The 27,739-nt window shown below is 39.7% G+C and overlaps 1 protein-coding gene across 5 annotated transcripts in view; it reads left to right on the plus strand.

Moving 5' to 3' along the window:
• CACNA1C (calcium voltage-gated channel subunit alpha1 C) overlaps positions 1 to 27,739 on the plus strand; it is a 485,857-nt gene that overhangs the window by 277,068 nt on the left and 181,050 nt on the right. For all 5 annotated transcript variants that reach the window (XM_062616658.1, XM_062616654.1, XM_062616655.1 and 2 more), the window contains exons 4-5: positions 11,413 to 11,552; positions 18,858 to 18,997. In XM_062616658.1, the coding sequence (XP_062472642.1) occupies positions 11,413 to 11,552; positions 18,858 to 18,997 (280 nt within the window). The remainder of the gene's footprint in view (positions 1 to 11,412; positions 11,553 to 18,857; positions 18,998 to 27,739) is intronic.

Genomic DNA, 27,739 nt, shown 5'->3' on the forward strand with positions numbered 1-27,739 from the left:
AGCAACGGGCATCATAAGGATTTGACTGTAACTGATGAAAGGGAATTGTGGTTGTGGGTGGGATTTAGATCTTTATTTTTTATTTCAGGCAGGCCAGCTGAAACCTCATTTTCCCTTTAGATGGAGATCCTGCAGCCTGCACTACTTGCAGGAGATAAAGCCGCCCCTGAAGCCTGGGATTGTAGGAGGAGTACGCCTTTTTGCAAACTAGCTAGAACCTAATCAAGCTGAGTTAAACTAAAGAACATTATAGGATCTTAATAAAATTTCTGACCTTTTGCTGCCCAGAGTCTAGTATTTTTCTTTGTTTTTATTTTAAGTTTATCTACATGAGAATAAATTCCATGTGAAGGGTTTGTTGTAGTAAGACAAAACATAGTAGACATTGGCTGCGTAGCTCACTATAACTTTTTACAGATTTTTCACTTGCAAAAAGTGGCATGGATGCAATTTTCATTCCTTATTAATGCCTGAATTTCATTAGAAAACATTTTCCTTGGTTTTAATGAATTAAATGCATTAGCATGCATTAACTCAATTCAGAGCTGTTTCTCTCCTTTCCACTTTCCCTCCTGCTGGTTTGCCAGTCAGGCTGGTGGAAATTCAGGTGATGTCTGGGAAATTCCAATATTTTGAAACTTGGTTTTGTTTAATATTAGAATAAAAAGTTTGAAGCATTCTGCATATAAGATTCCCCCTCTCCATTGTCCCTAAAGGAAAATTCTCTGAGAATTTCAGTGCAGAAATAACAGAGCATTATGTTTAAACATTTTTATTGAGCAGAAATGTTTAACATTCCCAGATCCATGTGTTTGGCTTGCTTGAAGCAAATCCAAACATTTTGTTATGATGTGACCTTGCATTATTCTGCACCCTCCCAAGTGCTGCTGTGGGTTTGTGAGGGTAATATAGCATCCTGCAGGGTGAGGTTACACCAACTTGACACCTAACTGAATGGAAGGTGCTGGCATTGGCTAGATTCTTAGTTTGCTCCTTTATCCCTGCCATACACACACAGAGGAGGATGAAATGCATGCTTGTCTTACAAGAAATGAGAATACATGCCCCAGTTTAATGGGGGTGGAGGCGAGAGTCCAAATTCTATTTTCCAGCTTCTTGTCTCTGGGTCTACTTCAACATATTTCAGTAGCCACTGCAGTGGTGATTGGCAAAATGGGTGGTGGGAGTCAATCAAGGAACAGAAGAACTGGCAAAGAATATCAGTAATTTGGGGTTTTTGGTTAGCCTAAATTGGCAAAACCTTCTAAAAACTAAAGCACTTCTTTTGCTTCTCCTTGCTCAGAAGAAATCTTGCTACTCTGCAGAGCTGCAGCCTTGTGAGCTTTATCTGTTTAAAATGAAGTCCATTTCTATTCTCTGGGTACTGCCCAGGTCACAGTCATGTTTTTAATTACCGATTAGACTTCCATTAAGGAAATAAAATGAGTTTTATGTGCTAGTTGCCAAAGGTCCTTACAGCTGCCTCATTGCATGTGCCTTGTCCATTCAAGCAGCAAGCAAGCAAACAGAAACTTACTTAGGGATGGTAAACAAAAACTGAAAACCTTTGCCCCACAAAAAATAAAGATAGAGGCTGAGATGGAGAAGCTGCAAGGACTTTTCATTTTTTATTCCCTTCAGTTGTGTTTTTCCTGTCTGCCATGAGCAGTGTGAACAGAATGTTAAATATGCCCTCAAGTTACTCATGGAAAGAAAAGGTCACACACACGTACACACTCCATCTCTTTCTCTCGTATGCACATGTGTATATACTGTGTTTGTATGAATGTCCATAGAGGGACCCCAACCCTAGGACATTGAACTGTGGGACCCATTTATTTGCTTAGCAATTTCAAGAGGAAGAGGTTATAAATAGTAATAAATTCAATTTATTTATAAAGCATTCCCTGTCAGGCATCACTGCGCTGCACAAACAATTATGAAAGAATTGTAGTAGATTAAAAACATAAATTGGAGCATCATAAAATGTGCAAGAGTGATTGGATTAAAATACATTTGACAGAAATGTTTTAAAAATGGGATTTTGATGAGCTCTTCTGTGTGGTCAGAGAAAAGTCAGTGCTCAGTGGCCTATTAAAACAAAGATTCAGGGCCAGATTTCTTCAGAGGGTCTCTTCTGGCTCTCTAGTTCTTATCTCAGAAGTTGAGAGTAATTCACATAGGGTCTAAATAGTGCTGGATGTGGTTATGGTTTCTTGAAGAGCCCGTGTTTGCTGACATCTGATCCCATGGTAGCTGCCCAAATACTTCTTTCTTTGGCTGTTCTCATCTTTCCTGCTAGCCCTGCTCTCTTCTGTAAGATATGGCCTATGTTGGGAGCTTGCATGAGAGAGACAGTGCCTCTCAGCTCAGTATGTGGTGGTGCCTCCTTCAAATTGGTGTTCCCCCTGCAAGGCAGTTTAGGGAAGGTTTCTAATTCTGAGAAGTTATAAAGAGGATGAAGAGAAATGGGGGAATTCAGTCTGTAGGCAATTACTGACTTACACAGTAAGCGGATAATACTTTCTATGTTAAAATTAGTAGGAAAATTCTCCCTGAATTAACTATATGTTAGTCTAACCTGGCATGTACTAGAATTACTCCAAACTTTGTAGCATCAGATAATTTTTTTAAAAATATTATCTAAAAATAAAAAGCTTTCTGAGAGAAAAGATGCTTCATTAAATTAAGGGTATGGAATGCAACTCCTCCACACCCCTTATCCATGAGGGGATTGTAAAAGCCTTTGGCACACAGAAAGTCTTGTTATGAGTGTATTTCCAAAGGATCTCACTATCCACATTTTAAGTTCTGTTGGAAATTCAGTCCTTCATTTTGGCAGCAGTCAGACACTTGGGATTCACCTTTGTTAAGCTTTTCTACCACTGGTTTTAAAACAATGTACTGAAAGCTCTGGTTGTGTAACAAGGATCAGATTGAAACGATACAATGAGAAGAACTCCAGACTTGTGAGTCGAGGAACCAGCTTGACAATAAAATAATTAGAACAGTTATTGCTGAGGTCATGTGGCTTTTTTTCCAAAAGCAAGCATGCTTGTCTATCCTGCTATAGATGATGCACTGTAAAGACCTTTTAGAAACTGCCCTAATGAGTCAATATTTAATTAAATAGTTTCTTTAGAAGTCTTCGTGCTAAAGTATGATTTACTGTTGTGCCTGGCAACAAAATGCTTAATGTTTATCACCCTAGCATGGTCTTGAGCACAGAAAGGTTAGGTTATGCTAGAGGAGATTGGTTTTTAATATTAATAAAAATGAAAAGTATTAATAAAATGGAACACTGAAGTGTTTTATAGCTGGTAGAATATGAATATGATCAAGTCCAAACACCTGAGCATAGTCAGTAGCCAATTTCGAACTCATTTGTGTAATTCTGGGAGTTGGATGAGACACGATATGACTTGTGATGATCTGTTACATATAGCTGTCATACTGGGGCTGCTCTGATTTAAATGGATACTTTTGGTACTCAGTCCTTAATCACAGGTTGGTAGACGGACAATTAACTGTGGTGTTTTAAATGGCTGTGTTAATCTTGGAGGAAGACAGTAGACTGCCTCACTATCTCTGAAACTACATAAAAGAAGCAAGTAAAAGTTTTCTCCTGGTGTGAATTTAATTCCTAAGCATGGTAACAACACCTAGCCAGCTTTTAATTTCTATCCAGAGATCCTAAATGAGGTTGTCTTAGTCATAAAGTTTATGTTGTCTTCCCTAATGTTGCTTCCTCCTAGAAGGGTAGTCTCTTGTTGGTCTGATCAGAATGTGAAGTGACAGTTCATTTCAATTTAATCGGAGTAGTGGACCAAAACAAAAGAAAATAGGGTACAAAATTCTCTGCCTCTTCAGAGCTGTTCAGTCCGCAACATTCGTACATGGCTGTTTGGATGGTTTCAGTTCTTGGTCACACCAAAGACAAACCAAGTCCATAAGGAACCTCTTCTTTGTATTTAATTCATATATAGGCAAGATCTTACTGTTCTGTTCAGTCCAAAAAAAAAAAAAAGGAAAAGAAATCTTGAGCAACAGCACCCAAGAGATGTCTGCTACTTCTAGCCGAAGACCATAAAGAAAAAAATTAACCAAAAAGAAAAAAAATTAAATAGGTTAGACATTATCTAATCGGTATCAGAGTCCAAATTCTGAGTCCAAATGGATGCATAATCCTTCATATGAATCCAGAAAGGTGCATACTTGACCATCTCTATTGTGGATAATAAGGCATCCCACTGGAAAGCATTGTGTGGAAAGGAAAAAGCAAATTTGTTAGATTATTCTGAGGACTGGAGTTGTATGTAGAATGATAAAATATGAATATTGTCTCAAAAAAAATATAGGTTGAAAGGGACTTCTGTGGATTGTCTAGTCCAAGCTCTAACTCAAAACATGTCTGTGTTCAAAAATGAATCAAATTGCTCAGAATCTTCTCTAATATAAGGGTTTCAAAGTAATGCTTCTCTCACAGTATGGTCCAAATGATAATGGCATGTCAACCCCTTCTGAAATGCAGGATTCCCAATAGTTGCATTATTCTGCATAGCTGGAGCCTGTTTCTTTACCTGATATTAGTAAAATAAATGTAGTAGAATGATGGTAAATGAGAACAGCGATGCCATTCATCATCTTTATTTTGGTTTGAGTGGATAAGGAACATGTGGTTTACTGAAAGGGAAAATGGATTTGTACAAGGTACCTAGCACAGGGGATGGAGCTCATTGTTTCTTGGCTTTGTATTATAATTGAACTCTGTCTGCCACAAAACCTAATTCCACTGAACTCAAATAAATTCAACTTGATCCTTGCCAAAGTGAAAAAAAAATAAGGAGCTTACACTAGATCCTGCAAAAGATCTATGCATAAAGTATTCATTGATTTGCTAAGGAACTCTTGAATGTAAGTCATGTATTAGGTCTGTAATCATTTGAAACTGTTAAAGTCCTCTCTTCTGTTCATTTCAGTGGAAGTTCTTTAAATGCATCATAAGCATGTTATGACCTATCATAAAGTACTGAAGGCTGGCTTGCACTATATTCCTCTTTTATAATTGCTTATTTCAGATTAGCAAGACTTCTGTCTTTGGTTTAGTCTTTTAGCCTTGGGCACCTTTAAAGTAGCTGCATATGAGAGCATCTGTCAGTTACAGGTGTTAGTTAAAAGGTGGTATTTCTGCAGTGCTTGGTGTGAATTTAGCTCTGCTCATTGTAATGCCTGATATTATACAGACACTGCCTTTGGTTGGAGTGGAGAGAAGGTAATGCTGATGGTATTTGGAAATCTACCCCTTTGGAAGCTGTTTGGACTGCTGTTTACCAACACAGTGGGTTATGTTTAGTTAAATGCTATTCACCCACTTCCTTCTTTGGCTTGTTTTACCCTTTCCAGGTAAAAGCAGTTGTGTTATTTTGCTCAATTTTGGGGAATATTCTTTTGGGGCAATAGGTAGAAGAAGAGATCCTGTCTTTTTAGAACCAGCAGTAACAGCAAAAGGAGTTATGTTTAGCAGTATGCCATCTTATCATCCCTTTCTATCCATCAAATAAATAGATATGGCTGCTTGCTTGTTCAATGGCAGTAATTTTAAGGAGAAAGAAAGAAAGAAAAAAAAAAAATCCAGGCATGTTCTCTCCTTTAAGTTTTGTTCCCTAATGTGTTTGTGTACTATTTTCACACATACTTAGCTGAAAATGTCTCTTGAGTAACTGAGTACATTCAGAAGGAACCTACTATCAACAAACTGTCTTAAAATCTGCTTTATTGAATTGATCCCTTAAGTGCATACATGTGGCTCCTCCTCACTGAAGTTCAAAGTTATTAATGCTAGCAGGAACCTCCAAGTCAGCAAATTCACACAGTGAGGATATCCATATCTCTGATGTGATGATAACTTGTAATCAAAAAATCATGGAACCTTTTTTCATAATGTCTCTAGGCCATCTTTCCCAGCACTGTAGTTTAGTCTCCTTAGTGCCCATCAGAAAAGATAATTTTCCCTACTAGGAAAAAATCTGAGTACCTCCACTCTGACTTGTATCTTTCAGAGCCTATTTTATTTATGCAGCTAATGCCAAAACATCCTATGTGACAAAAACTCTTGAAATACTGATGTTTTCCTTGGACTACTGAGTATTTGCATTACTGAATAAATGTATTCTATTATGTTTAAGGAAGCACTAGGGAATAATAATGCAGACACTGACATAACATTGACGAAGGTCAGACAGGCAGATTTTCAGTGATTCTAGCTGCGCAGGGCTTGTAGCACATTACTTCAACGTATAAGCTCTAGTTTTTGTGTTACAGGTTGAGCAGAGTGCAAGCAAAGACAGACAGCAAAGTCTGATTTGTAGATTGTAAACTCTTAATGCTGGGGTGTATGAAATACTAGAGCATGAGATTTGTCATTTGGGCCTTGAGTAACTCTTACAAAGTAAATGGTGCAACCAAGCAGTGTTGCTGGGTGGATGGGATTTGAAGAGCTAGGATCAAGGTACAGTGAATCATCCTGAGGACCATTTCTCAGAAACAGCACTGGCCTACTCCTCCACTGACAGAAGAAAAGCCTCATGGCACCCTATAGTAATTTCCTTGGATTTACTGTTTTCAGACTCCTTTTATGAAGCTAAGATGTCATTAGGTAGATTAAAAATTATAAACAAAAACAAACTGATGACATACTTGGAAGGCACATGGGATTAGAGGGGTTTTGTACCTAATACAGTAATCCTCTTTTGGAAGTATATGTTAGAGCCTTAGCAGTAAGTTAATGTTTGTTTCTTTGTTAAGAGTAAGATGATCTACAGTTTGTTTCTTGGCAATGTCAGTGCTGGCTAATCTGTTAGCTAGGGTAAGTGATGCTTATGTCCTATATCGATGAGAAATGAAACAAGCTCAGAAAAACAATGATAGAGCGAGTCCCAGAACATCTGTGTATGCTCCAGAGACTGGCCAGTTTTTTAAGACTTTTGTCCTTCTTCATCTTCCGCTCATATCTTTGTTGTTTGAGGTTTTTTGTCTGATTTTTTTCTTTTTTTAAACATTTCAGCACTATTGCCCAAGCAGGAAGCTTCTGCTTTGTAATTCCACAGTCTTCACTGTGCTTCGTGTGTGTCAGCCCCATCAGCATGGTTCCCATTTCTGAGACACACATTAAAAAATACTGTTTCCTCTTTCTTACAGCTCCATAACAAGTTCCCTTTCTTTTGATGCTGTGGTTTGGATTTGTCTTTCAAGGGGCGATGCTGTTGCTATCTCTCTTCCCTCCCACAGAGGTAGTGGGCAGCTCTCTGTCAGCAGGGAGCTCTCTCAGGCAAACATGCTAATATTTTTCTAGCTTGGTTTCCTTTAAAATGGCACCAAAGTGGCTTCTTAGAGGAGTAGCGTTACAGATACTTTGCAGTGCTATGTCATAGAATCAAAGAATAGTTAGGGTTGGAAAAGACCTTAAGATCATCTAGTTCCAACACCCCTGACATGGGCAGGGACACCTCACACTAAACCATGCCACCCAAGACTCTGTCCAGCCCAGCCTTGAACACCGCCAGGGATGGAGCATTCGCAACTTCCCTGGACAACCCATTACAGTGCCTCACCACCCTTACAGTAAAGAACTTCCTCCTTATATCCAGTCTAAACTTCACAGAATCACAGAATAGTTAGGGTTGGAAAAGGACCTTAAGATCATCTAGTTCCATCTATGTCCCTTGGGAGCTTGAAACACTGGGGCCCGGTCTGCCTAAACTGTGAAAATAAAGCTTCAGATTAGCAGCCAGAGCTGCAGGTGCCCATTTAACAGAGGAAAAGTAATAATTCTCTGTCTGCTGAGGGCAACAGGTCCTCCTCTTATTTCTAACCTGAGGTAGGGGGTGGTTGAGTCATTTCTGTGAGTTCATCTGGCAAGGGTGACATCAGAACTGGGACTTTAATCCAGGTTTTATCCAGAACCTAGTTATGCTATGTTATGCTGTGTTCATAAAAGCCCTTGAGTTTTATAGTATAAGGAGAAAAGGGAGCAGAATTAATTAGTAGGCTTTTCAAATTCTTCTTGAGTCTAAGCAGGAGTAGCTTTCTGAAATGGCCTGGGAGTAGCTACACTGTTTAATCTCGGCAGCATTTTTCCTTCAGTTTTAGATCCTGAAATCATTAATTTAAGTGCAGAAGATCATAAAATCTCTCTCCCGGGCTCAGCATTCTGTATCTTACGTTCATTTCAGAGGCTTTTATAGAGTTTTACTTTTTATGGATCTTTCCACTTTAACCAGAGCATTTAAGGAATTTATTCAAACGGCTTGTAGTTGTGTATGTAGACATGTATGTCTTTGTATAGGTGTGTATATATATATGCATGTGTGTGTAATATTTTGGCATATTATTCCCTCAATAGCATGGCTCAACAAACAGCTTTATTACAATAACAAAACAGGAGTCTGTAGTCCCATAGGCATCTTTAGAAGCAAAAAGTTATGAGGCTCCTAAACCCAACCAAATGGGACCTGTTATTGTTTGAAATACTGGCTGTTCTGTGCAGTAATAAATATTAAAAAAAAAAAAAAAAAAGTTGTTCCAGAATTTTCTCAAGTATTTACTTTCTTGGACCCTTGATAATGTTAGCATAGGTATTTTGACAAAATTCATGCAGTGGAAAGCTCTTCTGGCCAGGTAGGCCTGCACAGCACTGCATCCCCAGAAGAAGCACAGAGCCAGACAGAGCTGGCAGCAGTATTTGTTCAAGGGTGCCCAGAGGTCAAGGACAATGTCTGCTGTTAAATCACTAGGCACAGGATCAGTTTTAGGGCTTCCTCTTCAATTGCTCTGCAAATCTGCTTCAGGTTGGACCTGGAGTTATTAAATGAGGGGGTGGTCTCCTCAACATCCCCATGCTAACAGTGTCTGCTGTGACTGCAGGAAAGGTTTTTAAGGGAAGGCTGGTTTTCAGTGCCTACAGCATTTTTACCATGAGCCGATGTCTGTGTTTACAGAGTGGAATGCCAGGTGAATTGAGTGCACAGGGCAGCCTCAGCAGCAGTCTGAATGAGAGAGTGGTTTCAGACCTACTGTGGCACTTTTGCAGGAGGGAAAGAAGGCTTGCCCACAATTGTGGAAAGCCCTTGGTTGAAATAGGGAATGGGACCCATTAATGGGCTGGGTTGCAGCAAGAGAAATCTTTGTTTCCATCCTAAAAGTTGTTCATTCATCCCTAGGGACGCCATGCCCATCCCAGGCACCATACTCCCTACTCACATCCTCAACTCAGGGCACGTTCTTCCTTCACAGAGCCTATTTTCACCTTCCTCATTCTCTAAACAGGCTTTACCTTGTCTTTTCAGAAGTACAGCACTGCCTCCCAGGCAGAACTACCATAGGCTATCTGTATGGAATGGGATCTGGCCTTGCACTATGCTGATAGAGGCATGTGCAGCACAAAGGTGCAGGGCAATCAGAATGACACCGAATAGACTTCCCATCACACAGTCATTCTGTGGTTTGTTTTGGGTCTTTTTTTAAGAGGTTTCATGGCAGCTTGTCTTACTTTGCAAATGTATGCACAGATCTTGATTGTTTGGGTCAGCTTGACTACAATTTGTACATCAATTAGTACCCATTCAGTTGTCAGCAGCAGTTGAATGAGAAGGGCAGCAGGTTCCTCCATTCTAGGAGTGTGCAGGGCACTGTGGAGCTCTTGTTTGTGGCCAAGACCATGGCTGGACTTCTGGTTGTTAGCACTTAAGGTGCCAGTTCCTGTGCTAAGTAAAATAATGCACTCGCTATTTGTAAAGCTAGGGAAATAGGAGTTGCTAGTATTGTATGTTGTTGTTTTCTTCTCTGAGCTCAAAGGGACAGAAATCTTATTGTGCTGACCTATCTCCAGCTGGGACACTGATGGACAAATTCTGTGATGTGAGCACATTCTAAAGGTTTATGACAAATAGATAACTACAGAATTATACTTTTTATTTTTTAGGTATTCCCTGCACTAAGTACTGGGGAATGTTGCAGTTATTGTGAAAGCATTGTCTGAGGGGAGCACAGCAACATTTTAAAGCACAAACATGTGCCTACTACTGTCAGATGGAATTTCTCAGTCACATAAAATAGCCTGTTAGTGTAAACATGCAGATGAACTAGAAATTGCCTTTTTTGATCAGTGGTTTGCTAGTGAGTTGTTAATTACCTGGAGCTGAAAGGAAGATGTTCAAAAGGGCAGCTGTGAAATGATGGAATGGTTGTTTTGTAATCCTGCGTATTGTGTATTGCTGTACAGTATGAAAGTGTCATACATTCATTCAACTGGACAGAAGGAAAGGACAATTGCAGTTTGGCGTTGAAAAGAAAAATATAGTAGTAACCTGCCTGATTGTCTTTCTGTGTAAGCTGTAAGATATGTCCAGAAACTACTAGGATGTTTTCATTTGTATTTAACTCAGATTTGTATCTCTTTAATGTGAACTTTTATTCACTTTATAGTTTAACCTTGTAGGGACCTTGTATCCTTTTGCTGTCATCTAGTTTTCATGTACTTGTTTCCCACTCAGCTTGCCACGCAGCACTTTGGTAACGATTGCCTTATACTGCAGTTTTCCTCCTACTTAGGTGGAGGTCCCTACCGTTTCTGCATCACTGCTATTCTTATTCCACAGTTGGGAATAAGAGAAACCCCAGAAATTAGAGATGGTGAGCCTGTGTACTGACTCCAAAAACCTGCTTGCTTGTCCTGAATCAGACTGTACTGTCACTGGAAGTAATTCTGTTTGGATATGCTTAATTTCAGCCTGCATTTCACAGGGACATGCACATTTCTCATGAAATGAATAAAAGCCCCTAACATTAGTCATCCTGATCTGTAAATCATTTGCCACTAATATTCAGCCTACCTATTCCCTAGCAACAGAAAAGGGAATCCCAAAGAAGGCACAGTATGACACATGCATCAGTCTCAGGTGGGCTCCTGTCTTTATTTCTATCCATCTCTCTCAACAGTATTACATCCAGCTATGTTTCCTCTTCAGAGGTAGAAAAGGACTGGATGCAGTTCATTCTGATAGCTGGTCATATTTGGCAGCATACTGTGTACAGAGCTGAGTGCTAGAATATGCCTGTTGACTTTCTCCCCATCTCGTTTACACAGGTCTGTGCAGTGGTCAGTCCCTGCCAAGGTGAGGGCACCAAATTTCAGAGCCTAACCAAGGTTTACTGCCACTGTCTTGTCAGACTAGCTGCAGGCAATGAACTTGTAGGGAGAAAAGCCCTCTGGCAAGCCATGCATGTTAGGTGTACCCAAGTGGTAAGTCAGTGAGTTGGAGGTTGCATGGGTGGACTGTGACAGAAGAAAATGTCCTTATCGGTGGTTTGTCACTCACACTAACCATTGTCTCTCTGTTCTCTTATCTTCCACAGGAACGAGTGGAGTATCTCTTTCTCATAATTTTTACAGTGGAAGCATTTTTAAAAGTAATAGCATACGGACTTCTCTTTCACCCCAACGCTTACCTCCGCAATGGCTGGAATTTACTAGATTTTATAATTGTGGTAGTAGGGTGAGTACCGACATTTTTGTCACTGAATGCACTGACACATGCGGATACTGTCAACCTTTGGGAGCATGAGGGCAGGTGAATGTTTGGCACACTATGTATGGGTTGGAGGTTGCTGCTGTACATTATGTTCCTCCTATCACTGCCATTTTAATGGTTTGCAAGACATGGAAATTAAATTGCTTTTTGGGAACAGGGATAAAAAGAGGAAGCAGTGCAAGGCTGTCCAACTGGAAGAAACTCCCTCTGTCTGTAAACCTGTATGAGTATTTAAAAATAACATCTAGGTTGGATTCGTTAAGATTAGAGTTGGATACCAAAGGAATTCTGCCATCATGTCAACTTTTACTGATGTTTCTTGTTCTCTTACAAACAAAAATAAGTTCTTCAGCTCAAGATGTTCTGCTGGTGATTTCAACACTTTGATTTTGACCCTTTTAATGTTTTAACGTTTTAAAAGTCTAATTTTACTAACTGCCACTTTGAGCTGCAACTTTTCCAATCCCCTTATATTTCTCTACATGTTTGTCAAGCTTGGCATTTAATTTATTTGAATAAAAGCAAACACCTTCTTTTTCTACCTAAAGGTAGGAGATAAGCAGGGGATTTGAATTGTGGCTGTTGAAGGGAAGAGGTGAAGGATAAACTACCCCTGAAGACAAAGAGAACGAGTATATCTTTGCCTGAGTAATTTGTCCCATCCTCCCACCACTCCATTGTTAAAGAATTTCATCGCCCACAAAACCTTGAATTTTTTTCACCTCTTTACCAAGGAAACCCTGCATCAGCTCCTAGGGAAAACGTCAAAAGGGACACTTTCAGTCATCAAAGCCCCCTCGTAATTCCTGCCCTGGACCAAAGTCCGTCTAGCTTCTTAACCAATTTTGTGGTGAACCCCCAAAATTACGTCAGCAAACTGATGTGCACTACCCAATCCCTCCCACTTTCTATCATTACAGGGAAAAGTGGGTGGAAAGAGAATTCCCAGTGAGGGGGAGGGAGACAAGCTGGAACCTATTCTTAGTCTCAAGACCTCTCTGCCTCCACATGGGCATAACGCTTCTCCTTAGGGCAGGGCTCCTTTGTTCCTATCCGCAGCCAGAGGATCCCACAGCAAATTAGTAATTGGAAATTGGAAGATCCCCTGCCATTGATGTCCAATTCCATAGCTGATTCTGCCTTTGAATGCCCTCAGATATATCACCTGCTTGGGAATTGCTGCTTGCATTTAAGAAAGATTGGAGAGCAAAAGTCCTGTGAATGTGATTATTCTCTTTTAATTTTTATGAGAGACTTTTTAAAGAGAGGACACATTACCTCTTCTTCCATTGGAATGTAAAAGAGTAGGGCTCCAGAAATCATAGGGCAGCATTATATCTAGTTTAAGTATAGTCCTTTTCAATTTTCCTACCAGGGCGGTTAATCAGCCAGATGATATTCAGACTGAAATTAATTCCCTTGCCAATGACAGAAGCTGCAGCTCTCAGCTCTTCTATCTGCTCTTGCCTCCAGCAGCTCTCAGTCACTAGATGGGGAACAAAAAATGTAACTCAGGAGGGATTACACGAGTATAATAAACATGGCCAAGACCCCAAGGTCTCTGTTAAATAGTAACAGTCTCAAGTGACAGATTCCACTTGAAGGCCAGATGGGTTCCTTTGATGTTTATCTGTTTAAACTCACTTGTACAGTACCACAGCCTAGGCTGGTGTGCTGCTTTTTCTCTCCACAACCCCTCTGCAAAATCTATGTGGTGATACCATCTGTTCCTGTTCTGCCCTGTCTTCTTTTCCATGGGGCTGTCTGAAATCCCCTAATGACATTATGTTTAAATTTCAATGTATTTGAATATTTTTCCAGGGAGGAAGTCCCATAGAAAAGGTTTAAAATGAATTTTAAAGAGAGAGAAAGGGAGGAGCAACAAAGCAAGTGCTGGTAACATTTCCATATGGTGTCTTTTTCTGCCCATTGATGGAGCTGTTTGAGAAAGCTGAGTAATTTAGACACTGCTGTAGCACTGGGTAGAGGGGTTTCTTTGGTATGTGGGGCAAAGGATGGTGTGGGACTCATACTGGAAGCCTCAAGTCCCGAAACAGCCATAGTAATTGCCATTTGTGCTTGTTCTGCCTTAGGAATCATCTTCATTTTCAATGACTGTCCTTGCTACAGAAAAATTGGAAAGGCAAGGTGGGAAGTAATTCTTCAAGTTGGAAGTTAAAGAAGCAATAAAAGACACGTCCTTTGTTTGTCCTAGGTCCTTTGTTTATCTCTAAACCCATCTAGTACACACTGATTACCAGACATATCGTGAAGAGATAATACATCACAGCTGGCTTCCTTTATGTTAAAGTACGCAAGTCAATAGTGTAAGAGGATAATGGACATGTGTAAGACCAAGCATAAATTCTAGAGGGAAGTCTTGGTTTCCATAAAAAAATTTTATGACAGCGTGCCTCTATACTTACTTTCCCCTGCCTTCTGAAGATAGGTTTCTTGGTATCCAAAGGGATTTTATCATCAGTGGTTCTAGCAAAGCCTCAGGAATACACAGCAGCAGCAGAGGGAAGCACTGAACACAACTGCTACGTTTTCTGGAGAAAGGATGCCCTTTAGACATGTAAGCTTGTAACAGCTTATCATTCTTGCAGTGTGGGAGATCTGCTTATTCATCAGCGAAGTTGTGTAAAGCTTGATTCTAGCTTATCTTTAAATAGCCTATGACACTGCTATAGCAGCACCATTAAACGTTGCTTTGAAGAAAAATGTCTGTGTGAGGGTATCAATCAGAGGCTTTGTGGATAAGAACATTATTAGTTAGGAGCAGAGATCACACCCCTAAGCTGCCTAATGAGGCACAACCCACAAACACTAATGGTTAGTCAAATTGTTTCCTGCTTCCTCCAGTTTTACTGTTCCTCTTTTGGAAATCATTAAAACTTTCAGATATAACAGTGATGTCCTTGAGTATTAGGCTGTGTGATGGAATTTCTCTTGAGAGAAGCCTAACCTGACAATGTTGTGCTAGAAGAATATCTGTCTTTCCTGGCACTACTGTGGTTTGTCTGCCAAGCACAATCATTCTGCAAGGACCCTCCAAGCTTCTGCCAGAAAAACAGGCATCGAAATTTGAAAGGAAGTCTTAAAGAGGGATGATAAGTAATGAAGGTATTTGGAAAAGATCTGAAATTCAGAACAGACTGGAAGATGTGGTCATGGTATATGTCTTTCTATGAGGAGTTTCTAAAGGGCAAACCTAAACATTTTCACACTCAAATTGCAGGTGAACTGTAAATACTGTGAGGGGAAGAAACACCCACCTTTTTTATGACTATTTCATTATACCTATGAGGATTCTTTCAGCTGTGTTTTTCTGCTGTTTTTTTTGTCTTAGAAATACGAGTCTCTCTGTTTTCTTTCTGTATTCTGGAGGCCCTTGACAAGTTCTTTTATGTTATAAAAATCAGTGTGCCCTGCCCACAGATGAAGAGATGAAGAGGAGCTTACAGCCTTATCATGCTGCTGCTGGGGTCACCTAGCAAAGCAAAAACTTTCAAATGTCAAAAGAGAAACAGAAAAATAGCAGCAAGAAAAACAGTGAAACTTGCTTTATACTTCACAAGTAAATGAGAAAGGAAAAAAAAAAGGTGGAGTGTGTCCATACATGCACATGTGTGAAAGAAATTTAATTTTTTCTTTATGGTTCATGTCTGGCAGATGAATTTAATTTAGGAGTAGTCATGTCACAAGTGAAGTTCAGAAATCAAGACGCTGTTAATTGTGCTTCATCACTGGAAAGTCCTATGTCAAATGAAAATAGGGCATGAATTTAGGCTGGCAGAAAGTAGTTAAGTGGAAGGAAATAGGATTGATTTCTGTATTCCTTTTTTTTTTTTAATAACAGCAAGATTTTCAGTGGCCACAAGAAATTACCTCTCTTGCATTTTTATATTGTCCAAACTTTGGTTTGTCTGTCAGCACAGTGTTCTCTCACACTGTGCTTGGAACATGCCTTTCGGCTAACTCACCTACTGAGCAGAAAATGAAAGAACCACACCTCACTCCACCACGCCTACTGAAACTTTTTCCCAGAGGTTTTCATCAAGGAGGAGGTTTTACCATGTAAATATAGGGTTGAAAGACTCTGAACTCATGTTTTATATTAGTAGATTAATATCCCTTCAGCTCTTTTAGGTTTGGAAAAAAAGTTTGATGAAAAACTTGAGTCTATAAAGCTCATAGAAATAACAAATTGTACATGGGTTGTGGAGTTTTTTCCTAATAGAAGATAATGGAAGGGGGGACCATCAGAAGCTTTACCTTTATTCTGTGTGTTATCATTGGTGCTATTTCTGAACAGGTTTTAACTCATCCCCTGGATCATTATGAGTTACAGCAAAAAAGTATGTGATAGCTGTAGCCTGTGAGTCATTGATGTCAGCCCATGGTCTAACTCAGGAGGTGGTAGGAACAATGAAGTAGGATTGGCAAGGTGTACTATAAATTTGAGGAGTGGAGTAGTGATTCAGTAGGACAGACTGAGAACAGTATAGACCCCAGTACAAAAGGGAGAGAGAGTAAAATAAGTTAGAGAAATAAAAAGTTATATTGCATTAGTAAAAAGCAGGATTAGTACAAGCCTGGAGTAAATGTATTAAAGGCGGATTAGCCGCAGTAATACAATTCAAGTTTAAATGTAGGTTTTTAAATGAGAAGCAGCAGGAATTACTGTGAATTATTCCTGAAGTACAGTAGTCAAATGACTGTGGGTACCTCAAGACAGCACATGTAGCATACAGTCAGTGCTGGAGGACACAAACAGGGGCAGCTGGCCTGCAGGGGAGCTGCATTAATCTGGGAAGGCAGGTTCCAGCTCCAGTGGACTGAGCTGTCCTACTGGTTGTATTTCTGCTTCTGAAATAATTTAGGACATGTATAGCTTTTCTTAGGATGTAGAATTCTAGGGCAGCCCATGGTTTGCTCATTGAATGAGTGACAGGGGAAATGCCCTTGGTGCCAGCTGTCAAGAGCCAGTGTTTGGCCAGACATGGGGCCAGTGATAGTGGAGACCAGGATAATGAACCCTCAGACTTGCACAACTGCTGACTCAGAGCTCCTTGAGATTTCTTGTCTTCAGCATTGCAACAGAGCTGAAAAACAGCATAAGAAAGCTTTTGCAGTGAATTCTTTTGCCTCCAGAGGATCCCAGGAGACTAGGACTGTTGTATAGGTATGTCACTCATCATCTAGCATGGGAATTCTGTTGACTAGAAAGATATAAATGTTTGAATAAGAAATAGAGCACATTTCTAGAGCTTAATCACTAGCTTTCTGAAAATACATTAGGCCAAATTTGACCTACAGCGTTTCTATTATGAAGACCAGCAGAAAATTGCAACTGTATAATTTGTGTACACAGCTCAAGAAATACATACATTCAAATAATTTATGTTCTTTTCATCAGCCCTTGTTTATCTCTAGCTGTGATATCTGTAGTCAACGCAGTATTTCTCATAGGCTCTGTTTTTGTCTTCTCTGCATCCTGCTTCTCAGTCTGCAACACCTACAAGCTCAGCATCCAACCTCCCCACACACAGTTTTTCCCACGCTTGTTACCTAGTTGTTAAATCTTTCTGTAGTGCTTGAAGTTGAGGCTTTGAATAGATCCAGTTAGGAGTTCCTCAGTCACAGCTGACAAGTTTTATAAGACTCTTTGTATGAAATTAAAAAAAAAAAACACCAACTCCTTAAGAAACTGATTTTGCATTTGCACTGCCCTAATCCACATTTTTGTGTGGATTTAGTGCTGGGGAAAAGTGTTGGCTTAGATGCTTCCATAGAGGAATCCTCCTTTTTCTATCCATGGCAATCTCCCTATGTTTGTGTCCAGCCCTACTGGTAACTTTTAACTGGAGACAGAAGGCACACTGGAGCTCCTTGCGAAGCAGTCAGGTGGCTCAGCCCCTGCTTGCAGTTTGGGGGCTCCATCTGCTATATGCCAGTCAGGGTTTACAGCCGAGATCCTGACAGAGGCACTGCAGACTGCAAAGTCTGAGAGAGAAACCAGCCAGGGCTGAATCGAGGCCACCCTACCCAGGCTGTTTCTGGCATCCTAGACAGCTTCTTTCAGGTTACCTGTGGTATCTCCATGGCACGCTATGGGCAAAGGGGCCTCTGCCACTCCCAAGCAGAGTGGAAAAAAGCATTTTTTACTGGAACAGCTTTTAACCTCTACTGAATTTGGCTGCATTCATGTTGATTACTTCAAGGCTGAAAGCAATGTCATTAGCAAATTCATGAGGAATCCCTCCTCCCCCAAAGGTACTAATGTTTTACCAGAAAAATGGAAACTGCTTCCTGAAAGCTAATATATTATATCAAATCCTTATTAACATACAGGGTGAGCTTCAGCTCTTTAACAGAAGAACATACTCTTTTCTGCTTTGCACTGCCTTTTCAAATGTGCTCTGAGTGAGACATCTTCTCCTTAAAGCAGCTACTCCTACTAGCCGAGATTAAACATTGAGTGGTGTAATAAAATATTCTAATAATAAGACTCCTACAGTTTGGCACTTTCTCTGGCCAGTGCATCAAGGGATTTACAAATGGATACACAAGCACAAAATATGAGCATACTCATTTATTTGCACTTTGAAGGATCCCTGAGATTTACACAATGTTCTACCTGCAGTGACCTTGGTGAATCTTAAATCCTTGTGAAATGAGTGACAGGCAACTAACGATTGGATTAAATATGGAGATTTTTTTTTCCTCAGAGGGGATTGCTGGTTAATAAAGTTGTACTTTCTTACCTATCTGCTCAACTCCCACTGATTATGTCCAGACCGATAAGGACAGCATGGAGCTTGCCTTCAAAATCTGACTCCTGTGCCCTACTTTTGGGGACCCTTTAAATTCAGCACAAGGCATTGCCAGAGTGGTCATTTTGAAGTACCCGACATGCCCCAGCACCCAGGGTAGGGAGTGCACCTCCATGTGCCACCAGGCAGGCTGATTGCTGTGGTAGTCTATAGCAGGCTGCGAGGATCCATTAGGCTGAAGGAGGTTCACGTCATGTTTACGTCTGCTCCAGAAACAAGTGTTTTGTAAGTGGTATAGACTTTACCATTAGGCTACTGCAGATGGGAAGAGTCTGTCTCTCCTCCACCATATGTGAATGTCGACTGAGATGCGTGACACTCTTCACAGGTCTGTGCAATAGTTTGGGTGATATGATGATGATGATCTCTGTTCCTGTTTAGCCCAAGCCTTGCTGTCTGCCTACAGATTGTTTCCTCTTTCTTTTTGCAGGCTTTTTAGTGCAATTTTAGAACAAGCAACCAAAGCAGATGGAGGGAATTCAATAGGAGGAAAAGGTGCCGGATTCGATGTTAAAGCACTGCGGGCTTTCCGAGTATTACGTCCGTTACGGCTGGTGTCTGGAGTTCCTAGTGAGTAACATCATTAGTTTTCTTTTATGTATGTGTGTGTTGTGGCATGGGGCAGGAGTAGTTTGTGTAACAATTTTGAAGGTGGAGCTTGCTGCAGATTATTTTTTGGTGTGTGTGGAGACCTTTTTTCAAATTAATGTGCTCATAATAAATGTGATATTAATCCAGTGACCAAACAAGAGCTGAATGGGAATGGAAATTTCATGGTATGTCAATCTGATTGTGCAACTTTTTTAAACAATGAAAGTGGGAGATCCAAGATTTTCATGATTACAAGCAAAGATCCTTTAAATAACTGTGAAGTCACAGTACATTTTTGGCATTATAAATACTTGACCTAGATGGAAATGCTGTATGGCCATTTGTTTTGGGTTTGGAGGGAGAAGAGCTTTTTCATTAAAACTGCATTTTCTTCTTTGCATGTGATGTTCTGATGAGGAGCACTGGGAACAATTTAGAACCAACAGGACATAGGGCAATGGCACAGTCATGTTCTCTGTTAGTCTCATTTGCTTAAATTATTTGTAATGCCTCTGAGAAAGTCCTCAAGCAGCTTTTTATAGTCCAACATCCATTTTCTTATTTATAATGAAGATAAGAGTAACTGGAAGTCTGGTAATTCTGTTGTGGAGGTGGAACATGAACTTCATAATGTGATAGGATTTTATCATTTTGCTTGAGAGCTTGTTATAGATGGGACCCACTGGCCTTTTGAAGAGAGGGTTAGTTGAAAGCTGTCATTGATTTCCATGTTTATAGCAATGAGAGATGTGGTTAGCAGGAAAGGAGTTAATCTTTTCCAGAATAGCTGTGGAGAGAGCTTTGTTTATTTGAGGAGTTTGCTTGTTTGATATCTTCAAGTACCTCTAACCTTAGTCATTTGAAAACCTTGAGTCAAGTTACCATAAACTCTGTGAGATCAGTTTAAAAATCATGATTTATTTATTAGGTAAAAGAAGTGTGAGGTTCTTTTTCTTTTGCTTGTTTTCTGACCCACTAGGTTATATTACAGCCATGTTTGCAGGCTCTTCTCTACACCCGTAAAGGGTCGAAACTTTTTAAGTGAAAGGTGAGAATCTCTGCAGGAGGAGGTGAAGCACTGATAGAAGCAAAAAATACTGAGTTAATTGACAGCATTATTATTTGGTCTCACAAAGCGCCATGCTTGGTAACTGGTCTGCAAGGCCTCAGCTTGTGCCCAACTTGGGGTTACTTTGGACATCAGTGAGTGAGTAGAAAATATTGAACAGTAAATGCTGTCTATTAAGCAGCTGAGGACATTTCCCTCTGATACAGAGCTAACACCCAGTATTCATGCCACCTCTGTTAGGTGTTACTGCAGTGGGTTGTTTCATGTAGATAATTACATGTGTATCATGTAATACCTTCAATCTATGCAGGAGGTAGCTCTGCTTTTGGCCAGAATTGTCTCACGACAATTTTGGCTTTCTTCGTATTTTATCTATGGTCTTCAGCCTACAGTGGCATCCACTTAAGGTTTTGTTGCTCATTCCTAGTCCTTCTCTAAATCTTTTGACACTTCATAGTTACATGCCCACTCTATGGTAAGGGAATGGTACTCAAATTTAAACATCTATGAGCTCAAGGGTCTGTGAGATGCTGCCTATGCTGGGACACGCTCTTGGAGTTGTTCTGACATAGGCTGAGCTTAACTGTGCTTATAATTCTTGCTGTTTTGGAGAACAACATGTGTTGCCTAAGTGAAATGAGGTTTGTTAATACTGTTCAAGTCTCTTGACTAGTGCTCTTAGAGGACTAGAGGAGGCTGAGGAAGCCAAATCTGACACGGTTCATAATTTTATATGCATACATGATTTTGATCCCAGCATTGACTATCTAATAGTACACTTGTGGGGGGTTTTCATCAAGAGAAGTATTTAATTTGAACCAGAACAGATCCAGGGAGTCTGGTACATGCTAAAACATATTCAGTCTAGACAATGAAATGCCAGTCCAGTGCAAAGTAGGTGAACCATCAACTTTATCTGACAGACACCCTCTATTAGTCTTTATGGCTCTGACTAAGGACGTATTTATTCAACCAGGTTTCTTTGGGGCTCATATGGCTTTTAGAAAGCCTGCTGAGGTCTGGAACTAATACAGCCTCAATCTTCACTGGGCATTTATTAATTGTACAAATGCCTGTTGATTAGCCTAGATAGATATTATCACATCCATATGTATTAGAGTGTAACTTTTCTCATGAGGCCTTTTAGATAAGATTGCCTAAGCTAACCATAAAAGTACATTACAGGATTACGTTATTACATAATAATAAGTTTAGAGGTTTGGAAGTCAGATCTCTGGGTCTCATTAAAGTTCTGTCTCTCAGACATCATAAACACCAGTGGGTGAGTTACCAATAATGAACTTGCAGTGTTTTGCTATCCATGAAGAAAAGCCTTTTGTTTCCTTTCCCTTCCAAAATATAGTAGACTTTTCTACTGAGAGGAGACAAACTCCATAGATTTGTCCTAAAATTATGTGAATGTAACATGCACTGCAATTTGTCTTCAGACTCTAGATTTATGCAAGTGTATGCAAGTAGTATCTCATTAGTAAGAGGGGACCCTCTGGGGTCATTGGCAGCCACCTTCTGCATGGAAATCCCAGCATCAGCTGTTTGACTTAGGGTCCAGATCTAACTACCACTATTTGGGGGGAGAAAGGTGTAAAACATAATGATTGTTATAAACTAAATTTATGAAGCATGTGGTGAATTTTTGCATTAAAATATTAAACTCATCAGTATTGGGAAATAGGTTGTCTGAGGTGGATAGATTGGCTTGCAGCACAGAATCATTTTTTCTGAGTCAATTTTTTTCTCTCTGGCTCAATCTTAGGAAATAATCCAATTTAAGAGGGACATCTCTTTGTATTCAGGTTCAGCGTTTAAAGACCTGTTTCAGAATACAAACAGTTTTGACATACATATGATTAGAAGTAGGGGAAAAACACATGAATTGTCCTCTAAAGTAAATTACTAGTGTCTGCACTTTGCAGATGGGGAGACTGAAGCAAAAGTTCAAGGTTTAACACTTTCAAAAGTGGCTTCTAATTCTATGTCTCTCGTTGGCTACCAGTGCTAGAGACCTGGGTATATGAAAGTTTTAGATAGATGGGTAGCTTTAGATGAACGTTAGCCTCGGATCTGAGAATGCTTTTTCTCCAAATCCATGCTTAGTTCCTTGGACTTGACTGTCTTTTGTCAGAAATCATCTCGGTGAAGAATTCCGGGACTGTGCAGCACAGTAACAGGTTCATCTGCAAGCAAAGTTGGTTCACCCACAGGCAGATGAGCAGAGGTACCTTTGACAATCTTTGTAATGACTGAACTGTCCTAGGCCTCAAATTACTTTAGTCAAAATCAAAAGGGTTTGAGGTCATGAATTCAGCAAAATCTGAAGACCACATCTGGATGACTGTCATGGGCAGATAAATATTTCATAATCTTCAAGAGAACAGATGATACTTTTATTCATTGTGGTTATATGGACATTCACAAGACCACTTGTCATGAAGAAGGAAATAGGCGTTTCGTTTAAAAGATGACATGTCTTATCTCTTACCTGTGTCTCAAAAACAATTGTAGCATCATGAAAGAAGCTTTCAAAGGCACTGAATTTAAGGTCTTTGTGTTCCCATTACACCTTCAAAAGCTGGTGTTAAGTATTTACACATTTCCAAGGAGCGCAATAGGGATTGATTTGTTTTGATATGATTTTTGTAATTTGAGTTTCTTTCTCGAAAACATTTTGGAGTGAAAAGTACAGGTTTTGTTGTGACTATGTGAGGTGCATGGCAGAGCAGTAAATTAGATACATCCCACAGCTCTCATCCCAGTGATGACAGTTGCTTTGTGAACAAAATAAAATTTAAAACGGATAATTAAGCAACTCTTTTTTGCTGGGTTTTTTTTTTGTTTTGTTTTTTTTTTTTTGTTCTCCTAACTCTTTTTAAATTCTTACTGCTTCTGGAAAAACAATCCACTCCCAGCCTCTTTAGCCTGGCATTAACTTGTAAATTAATGGTGAATATTTTCAAAAGCACATTTAACTTTTGCAGTGGTAAGTCACTTTTAGAAATTAAGTGTAAGCACTGTATATCATTGATACACAGGCCAGGCTTTACTGTTCAACTATTCTGTTATTGTCATACTAATGTAATTCTTGTAGTGCATACTTTTATTTTAGTTGCTGAAATAACTTTACTGCTGGTGTACTGATGCAATCTCCTTGTAAAAAAAACTTCACATGTGCATCAGAGCACCTATCTCAGTGTGACATTAGGATCAATATGTTGGTTTGAGAAAGGAGAGAGAAGGAAAACAGTTCTCTAGATGGACATAAGCAGACAAGTGCAAAATCAGCATGTACACCAAAACTTAATCACTTTAGCGACTGGTAACTGTTACCTGGTATCCTTTGGCAGGAATGTAAAGTATTGCAAAGCTTGGTAGGGACAGGATCAAGTGAGCCTTTTTGTATTAAGAGGTTTCTATTGATCTCTCTTCTATCACCATTTTACATTATTACATATTTTTGAACTTGCTTTAAGCATTTTGTGCTTGAGGAGGGCAAAAAGAAACATACATTCAGCAATGAAGAAGCATGATCCAATAAAAAAGAAAAATCAATTGCTTAAAAAGGGGCAATCAGTTACTCCCACTCATGCTAACTCACGCCTATTTAACTTACTAAATTCCATCTCTATCTCTACCACCTTTATGCATGCAGCTCAATTATACCGCCTCATACATTCTGTTCATCCTCTTTATGTTGTACTTTGTCTTCATGTAACTATATTGTTGCCAGTAGTTGTTGCCTATCTGATATTTGACAAACATAATTTATACACTCTTCCAGGTATCTTGAAAGCCATATAATTTGAGTAGATTATGTGCTCTATACTTGCATTTTCAATGAGATCCCCTGCTGACCAGCCAGATGGACATGGGCAGAAGATTGTTATATCCTTACAAAAGCTAGAGAGGAAACTTGAGTGTTCCACCAGAACTTGCCATCTTTTTTCTTTTCTTTTTTTTTTTAAAAAAAAAAAAAAAAAAAAGAACCACAAAAAACTAAGCCTGTGATGTGTTCAAGCTTCACTTGAGTCTCATGGCAGGAGAGATTTACTTAAAACAAGTCACTAGCCCAGTACTTACATGGTCTACTTGAGATGCAACGATTGCGTAACTGGGAAATAGAGGGTATGAGAAAGATAACCTAAGCCCTTCTCATGACAGCGCAATGTCTTTCTGTCAGTGAAACAACAGCGTGTAACTGACTGAGTATATTTTTTTTTGTCGTTAAAATGAAGACCAGATTTTTCATGCATGAATGCCTAGAGATTATTACCTTTACATATATTTAAGTCAGCTAACTAAAGCAACAATTTTTTTATAACAATGCTTTTGCAGAAGCCCATGATTGCTCTGAGTTCATGTGAAAATTGGATATCTTCAGACAACATGAATAAAAAATTTAAACTTTTTTAGATTTTGTTCCACCTGATTACAATTAGTCCCCAGTTGCCCTGAAATGCTCTTCTCTATTAAAATTTACAATGATTCCTCAGTCTTGGCAATGTTCTCTACCTTGTATTCGTTTCAGTGTTTTCTCATTACCACAGTCATCTTCCATCTTTATCCCAAACTTTCTGTCGGAATGTGTAGGAAAGCATCCTGTCTTTACTTGCAATATCCTGATAGATCTGAGCCACTCAGGTCTATCTATATGATTCCATATTCACCACACAGAGTGGTGAAGATGAGAAATAAAAAAAGCCCCCGAGGGCTCTATGGGAATAGTAATGCATGAGGAAAGTTTTGCCTGTTTGAGAGATGCTGGACTGGCAAAGCCATCCAGCTGGGTTTGTTGTTAATTTGTGGTATTGTTGTAGGTGAAGCAAGGAAATCCCAGGGGTGATAGGACCGGATTTTTTTCTGTCTAGGTTTTGTTTGTGTGGAACACTGCCAAGTACATTGTGCATCAGTGTTTTGGAAGAAGTAAGAGAAAAAGGCTCTCAAATACTTACAAGGTGTTTAGGCTGTAGTCTGTATATTCCAGTGAAGATTGTTCTTAACTCTGACTGGTAATATTTCTTTTGTTTTCCTTCCCTTTTTTAAGGAATATGATCTAATTTAATAATTTCAAACCATAGGGGAATTTTGTTTGTACAGTCTCATAATTCAGAGACACCCCCCACTGAAAGAAAAATGTGGGAGGAGTTCTGTATCAAAATAGTGACTTACAGAGTTTGAGACAGTAGGGATATGTCAGACTCACCATCCTCCTAACGTAAGACTAAGCAAATCCTCTATCTCATGTTTGATTTGAGGACTCTGAATTCATTGTTGAGTGATTTATAAAAAAATGAGGCATTGATGCTTGTTGCCTGTCAGAAGACCTCTTAGTAGTGTGAGCTAGAAACTAGTACTATACTGATGACATGGTCTTCAACTGCACCTGATTCAGATCAGTTTAGGTGCACCTAACCAGGGGGTAACAGACATAATGTTTTCTCTCCTGTATAGGCCTTGCAAAGCTCAATTTGTCTAGAGGAGAAATTGAACTTGGGTGTAATCAAAGCATCCTTGGAGCCACTCTACCTGGTGTGTGGAGAAGGCTAGGCCAGTAAATATGCATCCAGCACCATGCAGAGAGCCTAGTTCTTGCTGCAGGCACACTGCTCCTGAAACCTTAGGTTCTGCCTGTACTGGGAAAAGCAGGGAGAATGAAATGGTGATTTTTTTTAACTACCCTCAAATGTCCTCTCCCAGGGGAAATCTGTTCTCATTTGTAGTATCATGTCAGCTTGGCTGTGCCAAACACTTTACTGGAGGGTGAGAATGAGACCTATAGCAACTTTACATGCTATTAGTTACTTCTGTATCTCAGCATATATCAGTAACATTTGCCTTACTCCATCCTTAGCAGCTGACTGGCCTTTCTTTTTCCTCCTCGGGTGGTCAACCTATGAAGGAGACATTCCCTTACTTTCCCAGTTCCCCTACCAGACTATTTACAGCATCATTTGAGAGTTCTGAAGGTTTTGAATGGCCTTTGGGTACCCATGAGACCTGCCTGCTGATTGTGATGGGGATCACCATGTTGGCACAAATGCAGAGTGTGTTTTACCCAAATGGAAGCAGAACGACTGGCAACGCAGAGGGAAACCCATCTGGGCTGCTGCACTGTGGCAAGATATCGCTGCCTGGGTGCAGAACCTGGTGGTGAAGGTACGCCATGTAGATGCTCATGTACCTGACAGTCTGAAAGCCTTGGAAAAGGAATTTGAACCACTCTGAAACTGGATGAAGGACAAAGCTCTAAAAAGCAAAATGTAAAATGCTGCCATGGGAATTGGATTAGGGGAGCTTCAGAGCAGAACTTCTGAAAGCTCCTGTGGTTGCTCTCCTGCTTGGGCTTGCCAGCTGCTGAGACAACATAGCTCAAGCTATTGTGATGATTCAATTTTTCAGCCACTGAAATGAGCACACCCAATGCAGTTATTTAGCTTGCATTTGGGATTTATTTGTATTTAGTGCACAATCAAAATTTTCAACTGTAATTTCTCATTGTTTTCTGCACAGCCCAAGAAAATTATCACCACTTTATATAGCTGAGGAAATTATGTAATTGAGGTAATAAACACAGAAAATTCAAGAAATCCAAAATGGCATCTCTTTTGAGAAGCATGCGTGTTTGGAATATGGCAAAGATATATGAGCTGTTGCCTGCTTGAATATGTTGAATAGTACATAGTAAATCTGAAGTTTTAAGCAAATGATAACTGGAAGTCAGTAAGACACTTTATTTTTTTTAAATGTGTATGCTTCTGATAAAGTATAGTTGACAGTCATATGTTCTGCACATGATTTGTGTTTATACACTGGTGGAGCTCGGGGTTTAAATTTACCCTCCTGATGCATGTGAAGTTATGGTATGAACAGCATACCAGTGGAGAAGTCTGGCTTGCCTTCAGTGTGAAGAGATAGGAGAAGTGGCCTAATCAAAGCTTCCAAAGTGTGAAAGGTCTGTGTGCAGGTACAAAAGATTATAGTAAGATGGAGGAGACAATATATACTTGGTATTCTGTTGTCACCAAATCTATAAAATAAAGATCATTGCCAACAGAGGGACTGCAAATACATTTGGGCAAAATTTGGCTTCCAAATCTTATTTTTGCCTTAAACTTTGTTGTTGTTGCCTTTAATAACATCAGCTTTTGCCAAGTCCAGTTCCTTTCTTTTCTCTTGAGCTCTAAAAGCTGTAGGAAACGTGCTCTCAAGCAGATTTCTTATGTTCTCCTTCATTCTTGAACAAGACTTCTCAACCGTCTGTACCATCGCTCCAGCACATACAGCACCGTGCGAGGACAAGTTGCACCACCTTTCCCATGTCATTGCCTAGCTGTTTTTAATCTCAAGAGGCAAATTTGTTTTGCTTTCATTAAAATGGGAAGGGAGTGGAGAAAAAAGAGAGAGAACAGTCTGAACCAAATGTCCTCATTAAGCTTATTTCTTCATAGTTAACTTAAAACTCTACACATGCTTGCAAGTCCTTTTTTTACTTAGGTCACTGTTACTCAAGGGAGTAATTTTATTCCAGTGTAGCATCTCCCATAGGTAAAAATCATTCCCATGAGTAGGGCTTACACAATCGGGACCTAAAGCATGTTTCCTTGAGTGGTACAACTTGAAGAATGATGTAATTTATG

The sequence above is a fragment of the Pezoporus occidentalis genome, unplaced genomic scaffold (assembly GCF_034315485.1).
Source record: "Pezoporus occidentalis ecotype Australia unplaced genomic scaffold, CSIRO_AGI_Poc_V1 ctg19, whole genome shotgun sequence".
NCBI lineage: Eukaryota > Metazoa > Chordata > Aves > Psittaciformes > Psittacidae > Pezoporus > Pezoporus occidentalis.